The sequence below is a fragment of the Panicum hallii genome, chromosome 1, assembly GCF_002211085.1.
Source record: "Panicum hallii strain FIL2 chromosome 1, PHallii_v3.1, whole genome shotgun sequence".
Taxonomy (NCBI): Eukaryota; Viridiplantae; Streptophyta; class Magnoliopsida; order Poales; family Poaceae; genus Panicum; species Panicum hallii.
In genome coordinates this window covers 1,016,002-1,041,380 of record NC_038042.1, presented here as the reverse complement: position 1 = coordinate 1,041,380, position 25,379 = coordinate 1,016,002, and the positions used below count along the sequence as shown (strand labels likewise).

Sequence of the window (25,379 nt, the reverse complement as noted above, 5' to 3'; positions counted from 1 at the left end):
TTGCCAAAGGCCCTGGGTTTACTGCCTCTCTTTATGATTGACAATATTGTAGAGCACACGATATTAGACATTGTATAGCAGAGAATTATATTGTATAGCCATGAGAATTACAGATTGTATAGCACAGCAAATCAGACATTGTATAGCACAGATATTTAGAGATTGTACAGAGTTTTGTAAACTGAAATTGTAAAGCAAGCAAATCTGGAATGAAAGTACTGAAACTTCTCATATCACGTTGTTCTCCTTGACATTGTTATGAGTCAAACAAGATAATACAACACAAAGCAATATTAAGGGACTGATTTATTAGGGCAATTGCGTGGATCATGGTGCCCTATTTGCTTACAGCTGCTGCACGTACGAGTGCCTTTTCCCTTGCCTATCTCCTTGCTTTTCTTAATTCTTTTGCATCTCCCTTTGACCTGAGATCATTTGGTGGGTGAATGACTACTTCATTTGGAATTTTTGCACCAATGAAAGACTCAATTTCATCCTGTTTGGTACTGCTAACAGATGGTACCATGTCTTTGATAGCTACTTGTAGATTTGACAAACTGGAAGTTAAAAAGTCCATTCCTTCATTAGATTGCTTTGCCATATGGATAAGATCTTCAAACATGTTGCGCGCATCTGATTTTTTTTTCCGCATTGCCACCTCAACAGGATCTGCAGGTACATCTTCTAGTATGTTACCGTCATCATCAAAGAATACAGCCCTGCAAAAAAAAGGAATTAGAATATCACTAGAATAGAACATGTCACAATTGCATAGTGGCATATAGAAGACAAACCTTTTACACCGTTTCTGCCATCTTATCATAATATAATGGTCTGGTAATTCAATTAGTTTCTCAGCTCTAAGAACTTGTATGATGTGACGACACGGGACACCGTGAGACTCAAATAATTTACATGAGCACCTCGCCATCAAATTTGGCTTCATGAAATGATGCAAACGTTCCTTTCCAGATAGGCTGCCAATGGTGAAGATTTTTTGCTCCTCACCATCTGTTATACCTCGATAAAACAATGACTCTTGAGGCTAGTATTTGTTCCTGAAATTTAGTAAAAATTTCATGTGTATATATCAAACTACACTGCTTCTCCATGGCCCATTCTGTCTTCAATTTAGAAGTACCATGTAGCCTTTTGTGGTCCTATTTCAACTCATGTTCACGTTGGCATTCCAAAGTTGTGTCATACCTTAGCTAAAATTCAACGAACGACAATTTTCAGTGAATGAAACGACTGAAAAAGGAATTTTCACTCTCTGAGCATGATGTAGTCCTAAGGATGCCTGAGAGAGGTATATCCATCAGGTATGCTGGGATCCACGATTCACGAATGAGAAACATGGTGGAGAACCATTCATTACCCGTGAGCTGAAATTTAGTGATGAGAGAATACCATTGTGTCTCAAATTTCTCGATAGTTTCAGAGCCCCATACACATGAGTTCAGTGTGGCCCAAAACTCTTGATCCTCCCTTAGAGATGGACTGACCCTCTCAGGTACCTTCTCCATGATATGCCATATACATAGCCTATGAGTGGTATTTGGCAAAATCTGATTGATAGCAGCCTTCATGCTTGCACATTCATCAGTTACGATTAAATAAGGTGCTGCTCCTCCCATGGCTTTAAGAAAGATCTTGAACAACCATACATATGACTCGATCTTTTCATCAGCAATGAATGCCGGAAAAGACTTTGCAAGTGGTGATTGACTCCAGTAAATGGCACAAACTTCATGTTATATTGGTTCGTAGTGTATGTTGCATCAAGAGAAACCACATCACCAAAGATACTATAATTTTTTCAGCTCATGGCATCAGCCCAAAACACTCGCATCAGTCTTCCCTGATCATCCACCTCAAAGTCATAAAAAAATGCAGAATTAACTTCCTTCTTTCTCTCAAGCTGAGACACAAATATCTGGGCATCTGCATCCTTGATTTTTATCCTTAGGTCACGATGATAGTTTTTTAGATCACTCAACGTGCACCCAACATTCTGAAACCCACCATCACTTACCTGCATCAATCTAAATGCAAGGGATGTGCCAATACTAATTTTATGGCAATTCTGCAAAGTACTCTTTGTCAGACCCGGGGCCGCGGGACTGTGTACATAACGTAGTTTAAAGAGGTTTAAGAGATTAAGTCCGTCTTATCTCTTATTTATCTCGTTTATCTCTTATTTATCCCGTTTAGGTAGGAGATAAAGCTAACCGATACAGAAGAAATCTACTCGAGATATGTTTTGGTACGATTCCTTAGCTGGTGTTGGTTAGTATCCTTGTAACCCTGACCTCTTGGATATATAAGGGAGGACAGGGACCCCTCTCAAAACAAGATCTCTAGGTCATTCTACACCTAAGCCAATACAAACCACCATACAGGACGTAGGGTGTTACGCGCTTTGCGGCCCGAACCTGTCTAAGCTTTGTGTTACTTGCACCTTTGAGTTCCTGATCTCGGCGTCTCCTCACCCAAAACTTATCACCTTGGGTATACCCCTCAGTGGGCAGCCGGTTAAACACCGACACTCTTCGCTCTCTCTATGTAACGCCCATATTTTTATCTTATTTAAATTGCACTATCAATCACTCGCTTAAAAATCTTTTAAACGTTTCCGCCGCTTGAGCTCCCGAAGCCCACCTCCCGATTTTCCGCCATTCCGACATCACGCAATCTCTCCCTCTTTTTCCGTGGAGCCGCCCGTCCCTTTTCCTTTTCCACTGGCCCCGCTGTCCCGTTGCATCACCATCGTGTCGCGGTCGGCCGCGTGCGCCTGCCCGGCCGTGATCGTCGATGCCGCGCGCATGTTCCCTCTTTTCTTTTCTCATATTTTGTTCAAATCCATTTTATTTCTCTCTTCTAACTTTTTTCCCAGACTCTTTTTTTTTGCGCTGGCTTCCTCTTTCTTTTTCTCCCCTGTGCTGTCTGCTGCCTGCTCGAGCTGTAGCCCGCTCCTTGCACGCACGCGCGGGCCAGCGCACAACCCGCCACTGCCCCGTTGCTGGCTGTGCACACGCGCTCGCATCACGCCGCCCGCGTCACGCCACGGCCACCGCGGCCGCTGCTACTCGCTATGCCGCTGCGTGCTTGCTGCCTGTGCACGCCAAGCCGGCGTGCGGCCCGCTGCTGCGCCGGCCCGTCTCCGTCCCATCCCCTCGCCCTCGCAGCTTGCGCCTTGTCCCCGAGCATCCCGGCCGCCATTAATGGCGAGGTTCCTGTACTGCCCGTGACCCTCCCATGCCAGCCATCTCCCCTCTTCCTCTCGGCCTATACATTAGATTCCAAGCCGTCCCTCACTCCGCCCACACCGCCCCAGCACCTCCCCTCCTCTACCTCGCGCTGCAGCTCGCCGCCGCAGCTCACCATTGCCAGCCACCACCCATCCCCGTGGACAGCCCTCCGTAGACCGTCTCCGCACGAGGTGATGGTCAGAATTGGACCCCTTCGGCCTCCTCTCCGTTTTCCCCTCCTCCCCGGGTGTTGCCATGCACCAGGGACCAGCGCCCATGGCCTGGCCGCCCCCCCCCCCAATTCTACCATTCCCCTCCCCCTCCTATTCTGTCTCGAGGAAGAAGAAAGGCAGACTTGTGCATAACCCCCTCCATTTTTCCTCCTTAGGCAGTCCGCAACCCTCCACCTCCCTCTCACAAATATTTAACCAGAGCTCTTTCTATCTCTTTATTTCATTACAAATAGGTCCTCGTCCTTTTAAATTACTCCCTAAATGACCTTTAACTTATCAGTTCATGCGATATTTTGTTCCGAATCGATTCCAAACTCCACCACGTATCAAATATTTTCTCCAAGTCTCAGGATCCACATCCGACAAATATAATAGTCTTCTCTATTTTTTTATCGAAGCTTTCTATTTCCCTCTCTTTTTTTTAGCTCGTCAGCGAACTTTGTTTTTATTGTGTGATTGTTTGTGTGTCGTAGCCGACGGTGTGACTGAGGAGGAGCAGGACCGTGAGCCGGAGCCCGAAGACCCGTACCTCGAGGAGGAGCTTCCGGAAGGCTTCGAGGACGGCAAGTCCAATCCCATCCTTCGATGCATATTTATTCCAGTTTCATAAACACAACCTATTGGCCTGTTTTATAAAATGCATTGTTTTATTGCAAGACATGGTTGGATAGCTACCCCTTGATTGCTATGACTATTCCATGATGACCTAGGTTAATATCTATATAGGATTTGCTTTGTTGGACGTTAACTACAGCTAGAGATGCTTAGGACCTTTTATTCCTTTTATTATAGTTTAACCATTACCACAACGCGCTTTATCGAAAATAAAGGTGTGAGTGTTTTAAAAGATAAAACAGGATTTCGGGAAAATAAAAGAAAAATATAACTTGACGAGATGGACGGTGTTTCCTGCGTGAAATGGTACTGGTGAGCTTGTACCTTTGTGGCTGAGCATGGTTGGGAGATGTCCGTCTTGTCAATGTAAGGATGAACTAAGGTGTCATCTTGCCTAACCCACTTATCGTACAACCACTCGATCGTTGTGTGGGTAACGGTTTAGCATAAACCCCACTAGTTGTTCTGCTAGCTAAAAGGAGAGATGGTGAGCAATGGGAGATCATGGAGAAGGAATACGATCTGTGTGGGTTATGTCCCGGTTATGACTTTATTGATAGGTCACTAACCCCATGGTTGCTTCCGTGTTGGCTAGTTAGATTCAGCTAAGGTGGGTAATGGCTTTGTTAGGATCCGCAGCGACACTAAGGTGTTCGTAGTGCGGTACCCTACTTGTGGGTAAGTGTACAACCTTTACAGAGTGTAAAATCTATTCGAATATCCGTGTCCACGGTATTGGACGAGTTACGGCATGGTCACTTCAATAGACATTTTGGGATGCTTGGTTTTGTGGCGTGAGTTGTTTTGAAAGTGTCCGGTGGTTGTGCCATGAGCTACTGTGGATGTGGAGTCTGTAGCATTAAAACTTAGATCCTTTGTGTAGGATCAAACCCACTTATTATCCTATCACTACAGAAATATTTTGAGAGAACTCTTTTATTAAATGAACCCTTGCATGTGTAAAATCTCGTTTTATCGCAAACGAACCCTAGTCTTATCCTTGATATATCCTGTGCATGATCTTTATTATTCTCCTCCCTGGGTGTGGTTGGACTTGTTGAGTACATATATATTCACTCTTGCCTAGTTTTTACAGAGGAGGATCCGAACTTCGTTCCTGAAGACGTCGAGTAGATCGCCGTCCTGCACCCAACCTTGTCTGTGGTTCAGGGTCTCCACAGGAAGCTTACCATGGCGCAAGACTCTGATGTTATTTTAAATTTCGTTGGCATTTTAGTTTGGTTTGTAGTCCTTATGTTGTCCCTCTTGATAGTGGCGCTTCAGTGCCCGCTATCTCAACGGTTTGTACGGTAATAAACCATCTAATGTAATAAATGTATTATCAGCCTCCTGGGACTGATATTTGTATCGCATTTAGTCACCTCAGATGAGGAGACTTCACTCTGTAATATGACGGTTGGATTGGATAAAATGGCGGTGAACGGGGGATACAAGACCATGGTTGTGCTGCTCAACCATTCTTATCAGTACCAAGGGTCACATAGATGTGTGCCTCACACCCACACCTTGTTTCCATCACATTATGCGTCTTCTTTCTCTTTTTTTCTGATTGATCAATAACTTTTTTGTCCTTCTGCACTCTATAACCTTCCCTTGCACAATACAAATACTTGCATTTAATTATCTCATTTGCCTTCTTGTGCTGTCCAACACGAACCGAAAATCCTCCGTCATGTGCATAATCTTTGTAAAATTTTTCCACATCGATGATGTGTCAAATGCCATCCCTACCACAGGCTTCAAACTTGGACCAACATCAGTAGTAAATGAGGAACGCTGCAAGGTTAAAATTACTGTTATGAGTAATCAACACATAAGTTAGAGGAATTGCAATTAACTTCTCTTGTATACTCACAATGACATTGGAAGAAGATTTTACTGGAGTGGTTATGCCCTAATCTGGACTGGCAGGCACGTGCTCAAGGAGAATGGCCGGTGCACTCGTGATTGGGGAGGCTGGCGCGTTCACCATCAGGGACCCCGGCGTGGTCGAGATCATGGAGGCTGGCACGTTCACGATCAGGGACCCCGGCGCGGTCGAAATCATGGAGGTTGGCGTGTGCTCGGTGAGGGAGGCCGTCGCGCTCGTGCTCGAGGAGGCCGTGGGTGGGCTCGCGAACATGGAGTCTGGCACGCTCGAGATCATGGAGTCCGGGATACTCGCGATCAGGGAGCCCGGCGTGGTTGCGACGAGGAAGGGCATGGTGGTTGCGATGAGGGAGGGCATGGTGCTCGCGACGAGGGAGTGCGGCGCATCCTTGGCGATGTCCAATAGAGCATCCACGGCAATGGCCGGCGGCAAGTCCATGGCGGCGGCCACATCGCTTGGTTGCATGGCGGCGGCCAGATCGTGAATGCCGCTGGCTCGGTAGGTCACGTTGCAAATTGGGACCAGGATGCAATGTGGAGTGCTGGTGGAGGAAGTTATTTGCAAAATTACCTAATGACTAACGATACACGTGCGATGCAGATCGGCTGGCCTGTAGACAAATTTGCACCGGTTTGCACAGGACCAGGAGTTTGCACCAGATCTCACGCCTTTCCGGTGTTATGTTTCACTCAAGTGCAAGTCTCCAAATGTCCTAGTGTGTTATTGATTCCGACACGCAAATCTATCTTGTGACCGGGAGTGAGTAGCTAGACAGATAATAGTCTGCTAATGAGACGGATCAGGCCGGGCCGGTCTCTTCTGTGATGCAGCGACAGCTTTGTCCGTGCGCTCATTCTTCCAATGCACATCAGAGCGAGGTGGAGTGGACGAGAGGATGTATTCGGATCGGACGGCTGCCAGGAGTCGCCGATCGATCGAATCATCACCAATGCGTGTGTGCATGTGGAGTGCAGCTAAGAGCGAGCGAGCTGACTCGATGAGATATTTTCGGAGCTAGCTAGTTGTTCGTTGGTCCATACGGTCCTGCCTGCTCGTCTTCATGCATTTCCTCCCTGCTCATCTCTTATCCCTTTCTCCACTCCCATCGATCTGATCCCCATCCATATCAGAAGGAAGCAGCAGCGGCGACCCAGCGTCCTCCGATCCTTGTCAGGTACCGGACGGACACGAATAATCTCACGTCACCTAGCTACCTTATTAGCTTGGAAACGGAGAGCTAGCTACCACTACCACACTGCTGCTGCTAGTCAAGCTCGTGCGTGCAGACTGCGTGCCTCCGCTCTCTCTTTCTCGCCCCCCCCCCCCTGTGGTTCTCACTGCAAACTATAAGAAATATCTGTTCCTGCTGTAGCATGATGGAAATATATAGGTGGGATAAGAAATATCGTGCAGACTGCATGATTGCCCACTTTTCTCAGTAACACTTCAGAATCAAGCCAGCAATGATAAATGGAACTTTACCTTTTTTTCCTTTTGTTGTGGGCCACGTCTCTTTAATTATTTGTATATATACCGCATAGTAGGTACGCACATCTCCTGCCACTAAAAGAAAGAATATCGCCGGTTAAATTTTAGAATAATTCAGAAAAATATCCGAGTTGAGGACTTGAATCCGTGTGGGCGGGTTCCACCAAAAGAAATCCTACCAGCTAAGCTATATGTACCATGCTAGTAAAATAATCTATATGTACCATGCTAACACTGTGATACAAGGGAAACAAAAAAGAAAGTTATAGTACAGTAAAGATTATTTTATTTTTCGTGCCCCTAAACCCTAAAGCTCGCTAGAATCCGAAGGAGGCTGTGTCCCGCACGCAGGCACGACAAGTTAGTCGCCGTCGCCGCAGCATGCAATCCTGTCAACCAATACAGCATTATTGATGATGTGCATGTGCCTGCATATATAACAAAATACACCGAAATCCAATTCCACGAGCGCGCGTCAGCACGCTTCGTGGCGCGCGACGAGACAACGACGCGAGCTGCTCGCCGCTCTGCGTGCGTGTCGTATATGTACGAGAGGCTAGCCTGAGTCCGGTTAACACACATCATCGACGGCTAGTATCTGGGGAGCTTATTTTCTCTTCTCCTTTCTCCCTTCCCTCCTTTTCTTCTTCTTCCTCTTCCTCTTCTTCATTCATGATTAAAGATAGTTGGAGAGGTTTGGTGCAGGTGGAGAGGGCTCCATAGGCTACATAGGGGTAGGGGCTCCAGCCCCTGCACCCCCTTATGGTCCTTTAAGTTCTATTAAGCCATATATTATCTTTTTTCCTTTTTTCAGTTTTTACCTTCTATTATGTTGTCTCCTAAGAAGTTTTTGTTTGATAAATATTTCATTAAAATTGTGCTAAAAAGTTTCTCAAGAAGTAGTATAGTGAACTTATGTGTAAAAGTTGTATGAGAAGTCTTCCTCTCGTAATATTATCATGTAATAAGTCATGCTAAAAAATGTTCTCTGATAAGTTTTCTCAAAAAAGTTATACATGTAAGTTGTACATATCATGAAAAGTTATGCTAAAAAATATTCTCTAAATAGTTGGTTGGAAGAAGTTATGCGTAAAAGCTTTATCTATTACGAAGTTGTGCTGAAAAAGTATGCCTTGAGAATCTGTTTGGGAAAAAAAATATGTGCAAAACTACATAACTGCGCAAAAATTATGTGCAAAACTACATAACTGCGGAGAAGGAAAAAATCGCGTGCTGTCGGAGATCGCTCGCTAGCAGCCCTCCTGGCGAGCGAGCGCGGATTAGAAAACCTCCAAAATACATGTTCTTGTTCAGATCTTGGCCCAAAAAAAAGATCCAGATCTTGGCAGGATGCAAGCCTTTTGCATGCGTTAGTTGCTGTGCGTTCATGGTGTGTAGCGACTGTAGTTAATCTCCTCGGAAATAAAGGACATCAACCAAACATAACCATTTAACCATGCATGGGGCCTTGTACCTTCTTCACCAGTGCAGCTTGTGACTCGCGGCCACTTTGTGTAGTACTCTGTCACTAATACTTTGTAGTAGTAGTGAGTGAAGTGACACCACACCACACGCACAGCAAAGGAAAGGTACGGTGCAACGTCCTATCCATCTGATTCTGTGCTCGAGCCTCTCATCGGCCCTTCACATATCTCTCTCTCTCTCTCTCTCTCTCTCGATCATCACTCGTCAGGTGCATGCCGTCTCCTCACTGATCCTCGAGTTGGGTACAAACAATCAGTAAAGAATAGCTAGCTAGAGAGTCACAAAAGCCCTTTGGCGCCGCTTAGCTTGCTCCCGAAAGCTCTTTTGTTGCAACATTAGTGAGTCATTAACGCACTAACCCGGCCAGCAGCCCCTCGCCTAATCGCGTGGCCCTACGCTAATTGGATCATCACCGGCGATGCGATCATCTATCTTATCTCCTCCAGATTTTCCACACGTGGCGGGCCCCTGCCACCTCATCCCACTCCTCCCCGTCTTCTCCGGCCGGGGCCCCTGTCTGCCCCGCTCTTCCGGGCCCCGCCTGGCGGTGGGTGGTGGCGGCACCGCTCGCCTCGCCGCTATTTAAGATCCAGGCATCCAGCAGAGAGTGTGAGCAAGGGCAAGGCATACTCCTCTCCTCTCCACTCCACTCCTGCAGTCCACTCGCAGCTAGCTAGCTAGCCATGGATCCCACCAAGGTGAGCGCAAGCCATCCATCTTTTCCATCTATCGGCATCATCTCCTGTTTAATTCTAGTTAGTTAATCTCTGATAGATGAGATTATTACAGATATAATGCATGGTCACATATATAGTTAATCTTGTTGCACAAAGTTTTCTTTTTATTATGAACTACTCTAGCTAGTAATAAGTACTACTCCTATCTGCTATGCAATACGGCACGCAGTTCCGTCCGTCGAGCGGGCACGACGGCAGCGTGACGACGACCAACGCCGGCGCTCCGGTGTGGAACGACAACGAGGCTCTGACGGTGGGCTCCCGCGGCCCCATCCTGCTGGAGGACTACCACCTGATCGAGAAGGTGGCCCACTTCGCCCGCGAGCGCATCCCGGAGCGCGTCGTCCACGCGCGCGGCGCCTCCGCCAAGGGCTTCTTCGAGTGCACCCACGACGTGTCGTCCCTGACCTGCGCCGACTTCCTCCGCGCCCCCGGGGTGCGCACCCCGGTGATCGTGCGCTTCTCGACGGTGATCCACGAGCGCGGCAGCCCGGAGACGATCCGCGACCCGCGCGGGTTCGCCGTCAAGTTCTACACGCGCGAGGGCAACTGGGACCTGCTGGGCAACAACTTCCCCGTCTTCTTCATCCGCGACGGCATCAAGTTCCCCGACGTGATCCACGCCTTCAAGCCCAACCCGCGGTCGCACGTGCAGGAGTACTGGCGGGTGTTCGACTTCCTCTCGCACCACCCGGAGAGCCTCCACACCTTCTTCTTCCTCTTCGACGACGTGGGCGTGCCGGCGGACTACCGCCACATGGAGGGCTTCGGCGTCAACACCTACACCTTCGTGAACGCCGCCGGGAAGGCGAGCTACGTCAAGTTCCACTGGAAGCCCACCTGCGGGGTGCGGTGCATCCTGACTGACGAGGAGGCGGCGCTGGTGGGCGGGCGCAACCACAGCCACGCGACGCAGGACCTGTACGACTCCATCGCCGCCGGGAGCTTCCCGGAGTGGCAGCTGCTGGTGCAGGTGATGGACCCGGACACGGAGGAGCGGTACGACTTCGACCCGCTGGACGACACCAAGACGTGGCCCGAGGACCTCCTGCCGCTGCGGCCGGTGGGGCGGCTGGTGCTGGACCGGAACGTGGACAACTTCTTCAACGAGAACGAGCAGCTGGCGTTCGGGCCGGGGCTGGTGGTGCCCGGGATCTACTACTCGGACGACAAGATGCTGCAGTGCCGGGTGTTCGCGTACGCCGACACGCAGCGCTACCGGCTGGGACCGAACTACCTGATGCTCCCCGTGAACGCGCCGCGGTGCGCGCACCACAACAACCACTACGACGGCGCCATGAACTTCATGCACCGGGACGAGGAGGTGGACTACTACCCGTCGAGGCACGCGCCGCTGCGCCAGGCGCCGCCGGTGCCGGTGCCGGCGAGGCCGCTGGCGGGGAGGAGGGAGAAGGCCACCATCAGGAAGCCCAACGACTTCCAGCAGCCCGGGGAGAGGTACCGGTCCTGGGACGCCGACAGGCAGGAGAGGTTCGTGAGGAGGTTCGCGGACCAGCTGGGGCACCCCAAGGTCAGCCAGGAGCTGAGATCCATCTGGATCGACCTGCTGTCAAAGGTACGGTACTAATCTGTTCATCCTTGAGTTCCATCTATCAGTTCTGGAGATGTAGTAATCTGAATTCTGAATTTGCGCATGCAGTGCGACGCGTCGCTGGGGAGTAAGATCGCCACCCGCCTGAACGTCAAGCCAAGCATGTGATGGATCTGCAGACAAAGACGACGTACGAGTTGTTGTTGCTGTTGTTGAGTCCGTTCTCTCCTCTCCTCTCCTCTGATCCTCTCTCCTCTCCTTAGTCCTTATCGAGAGCAATAAGACAGACGACGACGATACGAGCTGAGCCAGCAGCAGGACACGAGATACGAGTTGTTGTTGTGTGTCGTTGCTGCTTACGACGTCGTCGTTAATGTGTCAGTAGTCAAGTTTGTTTAATTTGTAGCAAGCAAGTCAGCCGAAATGATTCAGCTGTAGTAAGTATGTCACGCATGCATGCTATGCTACTATACCTGAATGTGTATCGACGAGTTACATCACATTATTACTACACTACTCTTATATATACTATTACTGCTGCTGCTCAAGTCCTACCGATGATCCAACGTTGCCTGACACTAGCTGCTTGGCCGGCGTTCGTCAAGTACAGCCAGCTAGCTAGCTCCTGCATGCTGTTGATCGATGCTTGCTGCCGGAGAGCTGAACCTTTTCAAGCCCAGCATCTCTGAGGTCTATGCTGACATCTATCTGCTGAAATCAGCTGGCCAATGGAGCTCCATGCGTGTGCCCATCCTCTGCAGCGACGACCCCGATCACCTCTGGCAGCTCTGCCTGTGGCAGACCGACGCCGTTGTCCCCGTCGACCGCTGGCTGTGCTGGGTCGACTACTACCGAGGCATCCTCTTCTGCGAACGGTCTCCTTCCTCCGGTTCCCTCCGGACAACTTCCCTGATACTCACAATCGCAGCATAGCATGCAGCTGGCTGTACCGTGGCGTGTCCGCCATCGATGCCGGCCGTGCGCTGATCAAGTTCGTTGATGTCGCCCGCTATGATGACATTGTCTATGGGGCACTCAAGCCTGGTACTGGCCTCACCATCACCTGCCACACTCTCACTTTAGACGGCATGGTGTGGAACAAGAAGACTTTAGGCGGCAAGGAGTTGTGGAGCAAGGACTGCACATTCACCTCCGACGAGCTCTGGTCGTCGGCCGACAACCCCCCGGAACGCCTCCCACGCGGCATCCTCATGTTCCCCCAGGTGAACATCGACAGGCCACACGTCGTGCACTTCGTTGTCTTCACCGAGTTCAAGTACGTGATGAAGAAGATGTGGCTGGTCGCCATTGACATGAACACCAGGACCGTGGAGTCGTGTTCTGAGTATACCAATGGGAGGGAGGATGTTTACTTGACCTATGTCAGGTCCTGCCTTCCCATGCCCTTCCTCCACTGTGAGTTCTCCAAGTACGTCCATCCCTCAAGGTAATATTATATTGCATTGCTGCTGGCTTAATTTTATCTATCACCGCCTAGCTATACTTAATAGTAGGTTTTTACCGGCCGGTTGCATATTTGTTGCTGCATATATGGAAGTTGTTCATCACTTTAATCGATCTTGTTATCATTTCATTAGTGGGGGAGCTAGCATCCTAGCTATTTCTCCAACTAGAACAGTAATGTAGCCTGCAGGCTACTTTGATATATAGTGAAAGATGGGCAACATGCTTATGAGTTATGAATGATAGACTTGTCAATACCTTCTTTCATATGTTGTTGGAAATAATTATTAGCAGCCGGAAGTTAAGTGAAGTGTACTTTTTTTCAAATACGCAAGACATCTGTGCATCTTCGCCATAAAGAAGAAGAAGAAGATGATGATGATGATGATGATGATGTTTACGAAGCTTGGTTACAGGACCGGCAAGGCACCATTGCAGCTGCGTGATTTGCTGGACGCCTACAACCACCTAGTAGAATCCTAGTAGGAAGAATCTTATTTTCTATTTTAGGCTGTACGATAGGATAAGTTATATCAAGTTTACGGTGTGTTCCGTAGGTTCATCAAAAAAAGAACTTGTGAGATTCTAGGTACAATTTTTAAATTGTGTTCAGGTGGTGCTAGGGACAAGTGCAAAACCGGCAGTGACGGCGATGTCAATTATCTGCTTATATATGTTTTGCTCATTTCCTATCCTTTTGATAAATAAGACCTACAAGTTTTCACTTTTCAAAGTTCTTTCTAGAAAAAGGAAAAGGTATGATTTTTGAGAAAGATTTTAAGCTTTTTTTTACATTTGCTAGTTTCCACAAGATCGCCCCTGCCCTTCAAACTCTTAACCTTACATCAGTAAGCCAATCACGAGAGAACATATGTTTTATACAGCCACAGTATTTCTGTACAGACAGACCTTTGCCAGTCCTCCCAGGGAGAGCAGGGGAAAAAGGAAAAGAAAGCAAAAACACATCAAAATGACACTCAAAATTATCACCGGGAGGGTCCCGTCCAATGTGCAGCACCGAGATCCTAGCTAATCAGCTAACCCTATTTGTGCACGTCAAAATAGCCTCCTTCAACCGCTCTTTGTCCAGTGTCGTCTCCACCATCACCTGCGCAGCAAAAATAAAAGCAAATGAGAAAAAAAAACTCTATTGTATTCAATCTATACTTAGCAATTATGTTCATTTGAACCCGCTTCCATACCTCTTGCACATTGTTCCCATACCGTGCGAGCAGCTTGTATTTTGGACCAACCACAGGCGCCATGTAAACCTGGCAAGAGAAATCAATTTATTTAGGAAATAAAAGATTTCAGTGGAGGCATCCCAATAACCAAGTTGCAGATCTTACCTGAAAGGTTGGAGCTAACCCTGGGCTTTGGAAGAACCGTCCTTTATAAACATCTCTTACGGCCTCTATTTTTCGCATCTCCTCCATAAGGGCATCCACCTCAGGCCACTAGAAATATTCAAATCGTACATCAAAGGGTGAGTCCAACTTTGCCGAACAAGGGCACTTGTTGAAGGACAAAGGTAACATGAAACGAACAAAAGTAGATTGGTACAAGGCCTTATACTTGATGCAAGCACACAACCATTACATGTGACTTTGGTACTCAACAAATATTTACATATCTGTGAAATGAACATGTGACTTTGATCGAAGACAACCAAAAAAAAGGACTATGATTCTGTTTTCTGCAGGAAAAAGGACTTTGATTCTAAGACTCCAGAATCAACATTTAGGAAGGTCCCAAGCTTAAAATGCCGTATTTAATTCAGATAGAGCAGTCCAAGTTCTTCATGGACTCTAACGCAGACATGTCCCTACGACAACACAAACCCATGTGTGGTGTGCACACATGCGATACAGGCCCCATCAGCGGTTATGGAGTAAAGCGTGCCATTGCAGGAAGGGCTTGGTCCTCATGGTACACACTATGCTTTTGCAAGACAGAATTTCACGCCCTTCAAAATATTCTTTATTTAAACCATGCTTAATGAAAGATGAGAACGTGCAAACCTCAAAATCTGCCTGTACAGGTTCAAGAGCTCCACCTAGTGATAAATCCTCACCAATGACTGCTTCCAAAGCATCTACCAATGGATTTGGCTGCATAACACAGGAAAGGGCAAGAATTAACAAAGGAAAATCTGAAACCACAAATTTAACATGCTGAAAACTTAAGAGATAAAGGGATAAGTCTAGTACCTTTACATCTTTAAGTGACAAAAAGATGCGGTTATTATTATAGTCCAGTTGAATAACTTTAGCATCCACAACCTGCAAATGAAGAAATGTATCTCAAAAAATATAATATTATGAGCACTTTAGCAGTATTAAAGAAAAAAAATAAAGCATTTCTGTGAGAGTTGAAGGTAGAAAGATAAAATCAGGGAAAAAAAAGATGACAATCTATGAGGTCTTCTCTAACATTTTGTCAACATAATCGTATCTCAAAACGATCACAGACAATATTTCCAAGCAAAACATATTGATTTGAAATACCTATTAGAGTATATGGAAGAGACCCAATAGGATCTGGCTGCTATGGTAGGATTGAATTAGTTAGGATTGATTGATTGTAATCCCCTGATTCTCTACGATTGCTTGAGATCCAAGCACCATACACTATATAAATAGTCTATGAGTCTCAATACATATCATCCAATATTCGAAGTTTATTCATCTTCTCACAGTACCAATAGTCCAGCAATTAAAAGAGGAAGAAGATCAATAATGGGAGCATCACAACTGCAAGTTGCCTACCTGACCAATTTTGTAAGAAACTGCTGGATCTAAGGTATCATCCCAAGATACTTCCCATTGCTGAATCAATGCAGGAATCCCTTCAACCTTTGAACAAAATAGTCAGCTGCCAATCCTTGATGAAAAATCATATAACAACAGATGGAACTAGACCTACCTCGACAAATATCCCGAAGTAAACAAATCGCTTGATGGTGCATTGAACAATATCTCCAACATTAAGCTTAGCCTGCATAATAAGGCAGTAGTGAATACCGTGCAAACCAATTAGAGTAATAGAGAGAGCATATAGCGTATTTCCATTTCAGATACAAGTAGTACTACAAAAATGTTATGGATTCCAATCCTGAGCTCATGCTGCACAAAGACTGAAAGAGTTATATATTCCATACAAGACTTCTCAATTCCCCTCCTACTTGCTGTTAGATATCAGTGCTTTGCACTTAGATAGTTTAAACTTTTGCTGGTAAATTTATTTTTATGTTTTTAGGTGATATAAATATATCCGTAAAAGTTGGAACATATAAACGAGAAAAGTACCATCAGACTTTTCTTCTTCTGAATCAATTCTTCACTCTCTTTTGGCTTCATAGAGAAAAATATCTTCTTTGAATTTCTGTCAGCCAGGACAACTGATACTCGGAGTCTCTGCGAAACGACAGCATGCTAACTACAATAATATAAATGCAACAGAATGATAGGACGATAAATCCAGATGCATACTTGACCAATAAATGAAGATAAAAACTTGGATTTCTCTTGGTTGTATGCCCGAAGAAGATCTTCAAACTTCGGCTTAGATGGAAGAGATTCTTGATCCTCACCAGCTACTTCAGAGACTGAGCTAGATTCTGGTTCTATATTCCTGTCATGAACATCATAACCATCCTCTAATCCCAGACTCTGTTTGTACAAGGAAGGATCACCACCCTTCCTTCTTAACCAAGTCTCAAAAGCTAAGAATTTCCATTTTGTAGCAAGATTCCGGTATGGCAAGAAACCTATCAGTGAGTCAAGTGACACCTGGCAAGGAAGTCATAACAGAGCTCAGAAAAGAACAATGCTATAGTTTGATAAAATAGGCAAATATTCAAAAACTAGCTAAAAACTTACAACAAATCCCTTCGGGCTGCAATTTATCAGCTCCACCTCAACTTTTTCCCCAGTACTTGCATAATGCTCTAACCTAGTCCAGTCACCCTCGGTGATGTCCTGCAGTAGTGACTCAGTAACTTAAGATTCATATAAATGTCAAGTACAACCCTATAGGGGGGACATCTCATCACTGAATCTACATCCATTCTAAGAAGTTTCTGTGTTCTGAAAAACCTTGAGACATGAAAGCTAAAATATCAGGAAATTACCTCTAGTTTTGATGGTAAGACATTTCCCCCGTCATCAACATAATTCCTATTATCAGTAGCATTCATCTTTTCATCAACTGGAGATGGCAATATTTCAGCAGATAGATTTTCTCTACAAAGCAATAATCAACATGTTAGTTTCAAGGTGACAGCATGCATGAAACTTTAAAGATACGATATTTCAAAAAGCAAAAGAGCAGGGAACAATGGGACGTTGTTAATATGTTACCAAAATAATACATGTGCACATGTCATAACCACCTATCTAGTCATGCAACTGCAAGTCTCTGTGCGGAGTAAGCAATAAGCTGTGCATGAAACATGGTAAGGAGCTTCCTAAAATAAGTAAGGTTTCAGGACATTTGCACAAAAATTGCAAGATGTATGTGTATTAGATAATTTTGTAACCTTATGAAAAGCACGTGAATACCATGACGAGAAAATACAGGAATGGAACAGATCTTTCATAACCACTGTAAAAACCCTACTTTTCAACTAGCATGTCAGTAATATTCCATGCGAGCTTCAAATAAAGATCCAGATATCAAGTGGTAAAAGTTATATGCTAAAATATAATTGCATTGTCCCAGTTTCAGAAGCAAAGTACCTTTTAGGTTTTCCTTGTAAGAAAGCCTGCATAGAGAAATTGTTGCTAGTAGCTGATTGGTTATCCACTGAACCAGCAGATGTATTAGTTTCTTGAATGACAGTTTGACCGGATGGCTGTAGTCCTTGAAAACACCAACATTAAATTAGCATATTAGTTGAAAAGAAACAAATTACAACTTCCTCATGCCTTCCTTACCTGCACTAGAATCGTCATCAAGACCAGATGATTCATGAACATTTTCAGTCACTAATTTTGTGCCAAGACCTGAAATTTGGAACATGTGTACAGCATCAGCTTCAAAAGAATAGTTTGCGTGTTCGAGAAGAAAAAGAGAGAATAGCTTGCTTTTTGGGTCACAAATTTGGGGGCATTGCAACTCAACATTAGTTTCGGGCTCAAATACGCTGTTATCCTCTACAGCAGAAATAGTGGCAGAGCTAGCAGAGGCATGGTCCTGGTCTGGATTAGCAACATCTGGCTTTTGAAGAAGAGAAATGTTTGTTAAGTCCTCATTCATATCTTTCCTCATTTTCAGGTTAATGTTTGGCTTCATTTTCAGCTTTGACTTCAAATCATCATCCTCACTCTGATGCACGATGGGTTTCCGCAAGGTGACATCCACATCAGTTGTTCTTGAGATGCTCCCCACTTCACTGTTATCTGTTGCAGCAGCTAAACTCTCTTTGCTAGGCCAACTATCTTGTACCGGAGTGCCCTGTACTATTGGCTTGCTCCCAATTGGCCGTGACAAGGTCAGCGGAGGAATATCTTCCTTTGCTTTGCTTCCTACTGGTCGCAACTGAGACAGAGAAGGCTCTTCTTGCTTCAGTTTGCTTCCTGCTGGTCGCAGTAAAGTCAGCGGAGGCCCCTCTTGTTTCGGTTTTCCCATCACAGGCCTTGAAATATTCAAAGAACTCTTGCCTTCAACTGGCTTGCTTATTGTCGGTTGTCTCGTGTTCATCAGGGATACACTTTCTGGTGTTTTGAAAGCCTGATCTTTCTTATTAGCATCCATGAACTCCCTCAAAATATCATCTAGCTTGTCCTTTTTAGTGGCAATCAGTTTCTCTACATCAAGGGATGAGGCATCTGGGTCTGACTTCTTAACCAGAATCTGAAAGAATGATCACGGGAGATACAAGTCATGCCAATTGTTTGTAGAGGAAAAAAAATGAAGAAATATAAACAATGCATTCCAGACATGTGTTTCAAGTGGGTGGTGTCACGTGTACATCAGATAGCATCACGCAAAGCATGCCAGAAGCAGTAACCACGCATGGCACAGAGTATTTTATCGGATTGGCATGGTTTCGTAATTACTACCAAGGCAGTAACTGAAGGTCTGAAGCAATAGCAGACACAGCTAAATTAGAGCACTAAGTTGCACATAAATGCTTTTACGACTGTTCTAGCAATGCTCCTTTCACTAAAACTGTGCCAATGTGAAATCCCGGCACAAATTATTCACGAATTTCCACCGAAAGAGTGAACAAGACGACGTTTTTATCCTACTCATAGTATGTATTATCTAGGCATGGGATGATTAGCACTAGAAACACGTAGAAATGGGGCGACCTTTGCGAGGGTGAGCTTGGGGTCCTCTCCGAGGAATCGGCCGAAATCCAGCTCCATCATGTCCCACTTGTCCAGCGGCGGCAGGTCCCCTCCGTCCCCGCCGACGCGCGGCGGCGGCACCCGGAGGAGGCGCAGCCGTCCGAATCCGGCGCGAGAGGCGCCGCCGCGGCGGTGGAGGACGAAGGGGCGCGCCGCGGCGGCTCCGGAGCCCGCGAAGACGCCGGCCGCTGGGGCGGCGCCGGCGAAGGCTTCCATGTGGCCGGAGCGGTGGGGGAAGGCAAGCGAAGTGGGGGTTTAGCGGAAGTGGGACGCCGTAACGGATAAAGCGCGCGTGGGCTTTTCGGGTGCGGCGTCGACGGCCGTACTTTTTGCAATTAACCCTTTTCCTAAAAAACATTCACATTTGGATCCCTGGAGGAACAAAATCCAGTTTTGACCCTCGGGTTCGGCGCAATGACCAACGGCGCCGAGGTAACACACCTCAGTGCCATGACCCATGGCGCCGAGCTCAGCGTCAAAATCCACGGTGCCGAGGTCGGCGTCGTATCCTCACGCCCGACTCACCTCTTTGGGAACCTCATCCCCACGCCATCCTCTCTATGCCTGCCGCTGCCGGCGCCACCTCCGACCGCCCTCGCCAGCCGCGCCTTCCCCCTTCCGCATGCCGGCCGTGGGCCTCCCTCTTGCCGTGCCATCCTCTCTCTGCCTGCCGCTGCCGGCGCCACCTCTGGCCACGCCTCCTCCCTTCCGTGCGCTGACTGCGGGCCTTCCTCTGCTGCGGTAGGGAGAGCGCCCCGCCACGGCACGCCCGCGGGCCGGGGGCCTCCGGGTCACGCTCCGCCTGCACCGCGGCCCCGGGGCACGGTCCGGTGGCGCCACCCCGGGCCACGCTCCCCCGGCAATGCGGGCAAGTAAGCTGAGTTTTTCTATCAAATTAGTTTAGCTATTTTAGTTACTCAATTTTAATAGTTTAGTTAGGTAATGTAGATGTCAAATTAATGTAGATAGTTACCTAAATGTAGATATTTAGAAAATGTTAGTTAGCAAATTTAGTTGGCTAGCAAATGCAGATAGTTAGATAGTTAGCAAAATTAGTTAGTTAGAAAATATAGATTTAGTTAATTTAGTTCATTAGTTTAAGTAATTTAGTTAGGTAATTTAGGTATTTAGTTAGGTACTTCAGTTAGGTATTTTTAGGTAATTCTAGGTATTTCGTTAGTTAATTTTGATAGTTTGGAAATATTATCAGTTATTTGTTTATATTATCCCTATCATAATTTTCGTGTTTGTGTTGTGTATATGGACGAGATGGACAATTTAGTCATCTTGTATTATGTAGGCAGTGTCGAGGAAGATGTGTTTGGGAATGTCACTTTTGATAGAATGCACAAGGTCTCTCTGATATTCGATTATCGGCTATTGTTTGGTGAGGTGTTTGGTAGGGCTCGTGATGAGTTTCAATGCAATTCAAATGAGGATGCCATCTCAGGAGTCATTCACTTTAGTAAATGGGGCCGGATTTTTAGACGTCCGGTCCCAATTGCATGTGAGACTGAATGGGAGAAGTGTGTGAAGACTGTCATGAAAAATAAGTATTAATATTCGGATTTGGTTGTGCGGAAGTTGTCAAATGCTCCCACCCCTCATGTACATTCGGCCCCTGATGTGCATTCACCCCCTCGTGGATTTTCGCAAGAACAGGAGACTCCGCCACCTGCTGACCCTCTTTTACCAAATTTTAAGGTGGATCAAGAAGATACGGTTGTAGTCTCTGATGCTCAATCCGGCCCGAATGAGTTTGGCACTTGTCCTGATACTGGAGCATATTGTCGGATTGATGATGTTAGTATGGCCCTTCATGAGATTCTTTTGACCTAGAACCATCCAAGTAAGTATCGTAGTAACACCATCTTTTCTTCTGTTATTCACCTTTGATTCCATTCTTTTATCCCAATATTATCTTTAATTGTTGTTTAAATGTAGGAGATATTCTAGATATAGAATGGGTTTCTAATAGTGTGGATGTTCAGATAGATGATGACGAGGAGCTTTATAGGAATGTAAGAGCCATTGATTTAGATGGTGAACACCCCGTTGCAGCATTGAGCGAAGAAGATATGGAGCTCATCAGACTTTTTTATCCTGATCATGATCTACTAGTTCATAAATTCAGCGATCCCAGTCGTTCTCGTAGTGCTTATGTAGAAGGAAGAGATGACGAGCTGCTAGAGGCTCCTAAGGTCGGGCTCCTAAGGTCGAGGATAGCATGAAAATTAAGAAGGACCTTCTATTCAAATACTTACCTCAGTAAAGTGTAACTAGAAAGTGGTTACAAGAGTATTATGTGAAATGTAAAAGACCATTCAACATTAGGCACTCCTATATGGAACAACGCTATATAGTGGTGTGTGAGAAGGCTGATTGCAATTGGAGGGTCGGAAAGAGAAGGCCACGAGAAAGTTCAAAATCACAAAAATTGTAGGTCCACACACTTGTGCCGATATAGATCTACAGCAGAGGCATCGACAGTTGACCTCTACCCTCTGTGCCAGAAAGTTGTACTCAACATTAAAATGTGAGCCCAATTTGAAGGTGAAGATAATTATGGATATGGCTGAGAAGATATTTGGTTACAAGATCAAGTATAGGAAAGTATTGTGGGCAAAGTAATTGGCTTGGAGGATGATATACGGGGACTGGGAGGAGGGGTATGAAAAGCTACCTGCGCTGTTCAATGCAATGAAAGCATATAATTCAGGCATACACTACGAGTACATTCCAAAACCGAATGAATGGAAGGATGGGAGATAGATTTTCTTCTGTACTTTCTGGTGCTTTCCCCGGTGTGTGGAGGTCTTCAGGCATTGTCCTCCAGTGTTATCCATTGATGGTACTTTTCTGATCGGTAAGTACGAGAGCACGCCATTCATAGTCATTGCAGTTGATGCGGACAACGCATTGGTTCCTTTGACCTTTGCTTTGGTGGAGGGGAGAACAAAGCGAGCTGGGAATAGTTCTTGCAGCTAGTTCGGATATATGTTGTAGGCTCTGGCACGGAGGTTGGTGTCATATCTAATAGACACCAGGTACACTCAGTGCGGTATAAAACTAGATTTCAGGATATGCGCCATTGCACCACCGTTGCTGCACTCGGCACATGGTCTAGAATTTACTAGATACAGATGGGAACAAGGATAACTTTGCTCTATTCGAGAATGTTGCTCGCCAGCTTGAGGAGCGGTTCTTTCAAGAGAAGTTGGAGGAGCTAAAAAGGGCAACAAACGAGCAGGGTAGGCAGGGCATGTGTCACCTGAAACGTGTTACCTTGGCACCATGGGTCATGGCGCCGACCCCTAGGGTCCAGACGTGGGAATAAATCTGCCAGGGATCCAAATGTAATTTTTTTTGGAAAGGGTCAAAATGTAAAAAGACGGTGTCGACGGCTGGATTTGGGAAGCGTGGCAGCACCTGGGCCGTCCGAAGGGTAAACAGAGCTCATGTCCATCCAGTTGGGTGAAAAGCTTTCCATTGGCCACATCACAGACAGAGTATGACTTGAAAGTAGTAATCTTGCCGTTGAATCCTTGAAAACCAGAGTGTAAGAATCATAACGTAGGTCGTTGTAGCTGGTCGTCACATCCATTCTTTTTAATAAATGGATGCGCAAAACTAATAAAACTATAATGTTGTAAGAAGCAGCCGTACGTTTTGATCGCAGATCAGCATGCTTGGAAAATTGTCATGCCAAATACTATGAAGTGGCTTTGCACAACTTGAGGGCAAAAAGAAAAGAAAAAAACACACACATTATGTTGTTGCTGCATGGGCCGTGAGCTGATGACACCGGTATGCCAAGACGGGGTTAAATCATTCTCCGCGCGCTCTGTTATCTCGTTGTAATGAATGTCATCGTCCAGCCCATCGAGACCAGTCCGGTCCCGACAGCAAGCACTGTTCCTCGTACGGGGGCATTGATTTGCACTGTCATCCTCTTCTCTCTTCCCGCGTTTAAGTACTCATATCGACCTTTCTTTGGAAAAAAAAAGGCAATTAAGTACACACTCATGGATCATCAATGAGCCGTGCTAATAATATAAGAAAAAAAGAGACATGAAAAAAGAATGAGCCGTGCATGAAATGCAACGGCCTCGATCCAATGCAAGCTAAGTTTCCATCATATGCCGCAATGCCATGGTCGCACATATATTTCTTTTCTCATGCATATGTCTACCCGCATGACATCCTGTAATAACCTATATTTATCTCTATCTCTATCTCTACTATGCAATGATTTCTTGGTCCGCCAATTGGAGTTCTGATCGAAACCGTTTAGAATTAGCATTTAACAAGTAAAATAGAAAACGATTGAACTATGTGAATATATATGGTGTATAATACATACATTTTTATATGCTAATTAATATACTTATACGGCTTCCCGTGGCAGCGCACATGCATATTTTTGAAAACTTTTTAACAGTTGAGAATTCATTATCGTCAGTCTGAAAGTTTTGTTTTCCTGCCCTAATTGACTGTGGGGGGTGCGAATAATTAATGGGAGCGTCAGTGCATCGACCACCATCTGAAAACAATATAATGTTGCTTGGTCCTTTCCATTGCGATCGGGATGGAATGCAGTAGTGATCTGATGTGATCATCATCAGTGGTACGTGTGATTATGCGTGCACTCCCATGCGCTTAAAACATGATCAGTGGCAGGTAACAAGTTCCTGGTGATCTGATCGATATTTGTGGCCGACCGGCGGCATGCAAAGCTTAATGGGCCAAGAGATGCGTGTGGCACCTCCAACGAACCCATCCAACTTTATTGGAAGGACGTGCTGTTGGTTGGCTAGCTCTCATCTTTTCTGTTCCTTCCTTTTTTGCCCTCGCTACGTTCGATCCTTCGAAGGTGAGAACGAAACGTGTGGTCCACTTTGTGGCACGTGCACAGCAGCAAAAGAGAAGAATAATACAGTGTGTAGTCTACGTCGTCTCTCTCCTGTTCTCTCTCTCTGTTTTTTTTTCCTTCAACTGTGGCCGACATGTTCTGCGCATAAACATTATTATTATTAGGCTAACTGATTACCGTGTCGGCTATTAGTATGTTGTCTCTGAAATAAATTCACAAATAACAGATATATATAGGAGGAGTACGTAGAAGGAATAAAGAAACACGTGTATTGTTCCACCTAGCTTGTATCGGTGAAAGGTCATCGAGAGTGTCCGAATCAGCACGAGTCCACGAAGAAACGAATGCTGAATGCTTTGTTTATTGGCGAAGCACAATACAATTCTTCTTGGTAGATCAGGTGACGAGGACGAACTCAACGTGGTACAGAGCATCGCAAGCAGCAGCAGTTCAGATTCTCAGAATAAGCTTTTTTGCATCAGTGATGCACAGTTCTGCATTTGTGGTGGTAAAAGAATGAACAAGCTAAGGGTATAAAAGGGATGTAGGAATCCGATCCAGAGTTGTGGGCTCGTTGGTCTCATTGGGCGCATCGCCTGTGCATGAGAGGCGTACGTGAGCACACGTAGCCACACTCCTGCCCATCTGTCTCTCTCCCTCTCCCATTAAGGCTAGCTTAGCTGCTAGGTGGCCTGCGCCGATTGGATCTGCATGATCACGCGTGTACGTCCCCTTCCCATCGAATCGTTGCTCGCAGCTTGCTTTTTTCTTCTTATCCACTCCGCATCGTCAGCTGCATGCTTCTGTCACGTCTGTGTGGAGGATCTACAAGGTTTATTAGCAATAATGTTGCAAAATAAGTAACTAAGATTATCCATTCATGCTGCATTTAGTATGCATGGATGGTAAAAGTAGCATCAGTAAGCTGTAAACTTGTTGCCCACAAGAGGAGGTGGATATTGATTAAGACTTTGGGTACGGTATGATCGAGTTTGTTGTTTCAAGTCCTGGGATCACAAGAGGTGGGGGTACATCTTTTTCTTTTTTGTTTTTCTAAACAAAGTCCTGGGAGATGACCTCTAGCTCCAAACAAAAAGTAAGTATAGTAGCTCACAAAACTAAAAGGATCCAGTCCAAGTCCATAACATCCACTTGCATTGGCTGCCGTACATACCTGTCAATAGTGTCACCACCAACGAAAACACTTGGACGCACTCGGATCTCATATCTAAAGCGTAATTTAACAACCAAATTTAGGCCCTACGTGTGGGTATCTTGTACATAGAATAAAATATTAACTAATTAATTGGATTAGTATTTTTTGTACAACAAGATCATTCATTAGCCACATAAAACTCTCTCTCTTTTTCCCAATTTCATTCATGCATGGAGAATAAAGAGATTATTACTAATCCCTTTAAAATCACGTGCGCA

The 25,379-nt window shown here is 45.8% G+C and overlaps 2 protein-coding genes and 1 pseudogene across 5 annotated transcripts; 2 read left to right on the top strand and 1 right to left on the bottom strand.

The window, feature by feature from the left end:
- The first annotated feature begins 8,062 nt into the window (after positions 1 to 8,062).
- LOC112887553 (catalase isozyme 3) lies at positions 8,063 to 11,778 on the top strand. The gene is made up of 3 exons (XM_025953781.1): positions 8,063 to 9,661; positions 9,870 to 11,276; positions 11,361 to 11,778. The coding sequence occupies exons 1-3, from the start codon at positions 9,647 to 9,649 to the stop codon at positions 11,418 to 11,420; spliced, it is 1,482 nt and encodes a 493-aa protein (XP_025809566.1). The 5' UTR covers positions 8,063 to 9,646; the 3' UTR covers positions 11,421 to 11,778.
- Positions 11,779 to 11,863: 85 nt separating this feature from the next.
- Positions 11,864 to 13,444, top strand: LOC112887632 (annotated as a pseudogene).
- Positions 13,445 to 13,518: 74 nt separating this feature from the next.
- Positions 13,519 to 19,340, bottom strand: LOC112878722. Of its 4 annotated transcripts, none has more exons than XM_025942930.1 (15): positions 19,034 to 19,340; positions 17,804 to 18,572; positions 17,654 to 17,722; positions 17,456 to 17,579; positions 16,849 to 16,960; positions 16,598 to 16,696; positions 16,208 to 16,507; positions 16,025 to 16,132; positions 15,642 to 15,713; positions 15,485 to 15,571; positions 14,927 to 14,998; positions 14,738 to 14,827; positions 14,066 to 14,173; positions 13,919 to 13,987; positions 13,519 to 13,824 (listed from the first exon to the last, which is right to left on the bottom strand). In XM_025942930.1, the coding sequence occupies exons 1-15, from the start codon at positions 19,286 to 19,288 to the stop codon at positions 13,750 to 13,752; spliced, it is 2,409 nt and encodes an 802-aa protein (XP_025798715.1). In that variant the 5' UTR covers positions 19,289 to 19,340; the 3' UTR covers positions 13,519 to 13,749. The 4 variants fall into 4 exon arrangements, with proteins under 4 accessions (XP_025798715.1, XP_025798716.1, XP_025798717.1 ...); XM_025942931.1 differs by having other exon boundaries at positions 17,840 to 18,572; XM_025942932.1 differs by having other exon boundaries at positions 18,044 to 18,572.
- Between the last annotated feature and the right edge of the window lie 6,039 nt (positions 19,341 to 25,379).

Excerpts from the sequence above, each read along its gene's own strand:
- LOC112887553 (XM_025953781.1), top strand. Across the intron at positions 11,277-11,360 it reads GGATCGACCTGCTGTCAAAG|TGCGACGCGTCGCTGGGGAG; the intron begins GTACGGTACTAA and ends TTGCGCATGCAG.
- LOC112878722 (XM_025942929.1), bottom strand. The coding sequence starts at position 19,288 with ATGGAAGCCTTCGCCGGCGCCGCCCCAGCGGCCGGCGTCTTCGCGGGC. Across the intron at positions 16,508-16,597 it reads GCAGCCCGAAGGGATTTGTT|GTGTCACTTGACTCACTGAT; the intron begins GTAAGTTTTTAG and ends CTTCCTTGCCAG. Across the intron at positions 13,988-14,065 it reads GGTTAGCTCCAACCTTTCAG|GTTTACATGGCGCCTGTGGT; the intron begins GTAAGATCTGCA and ends TTCTCTTGCCAG.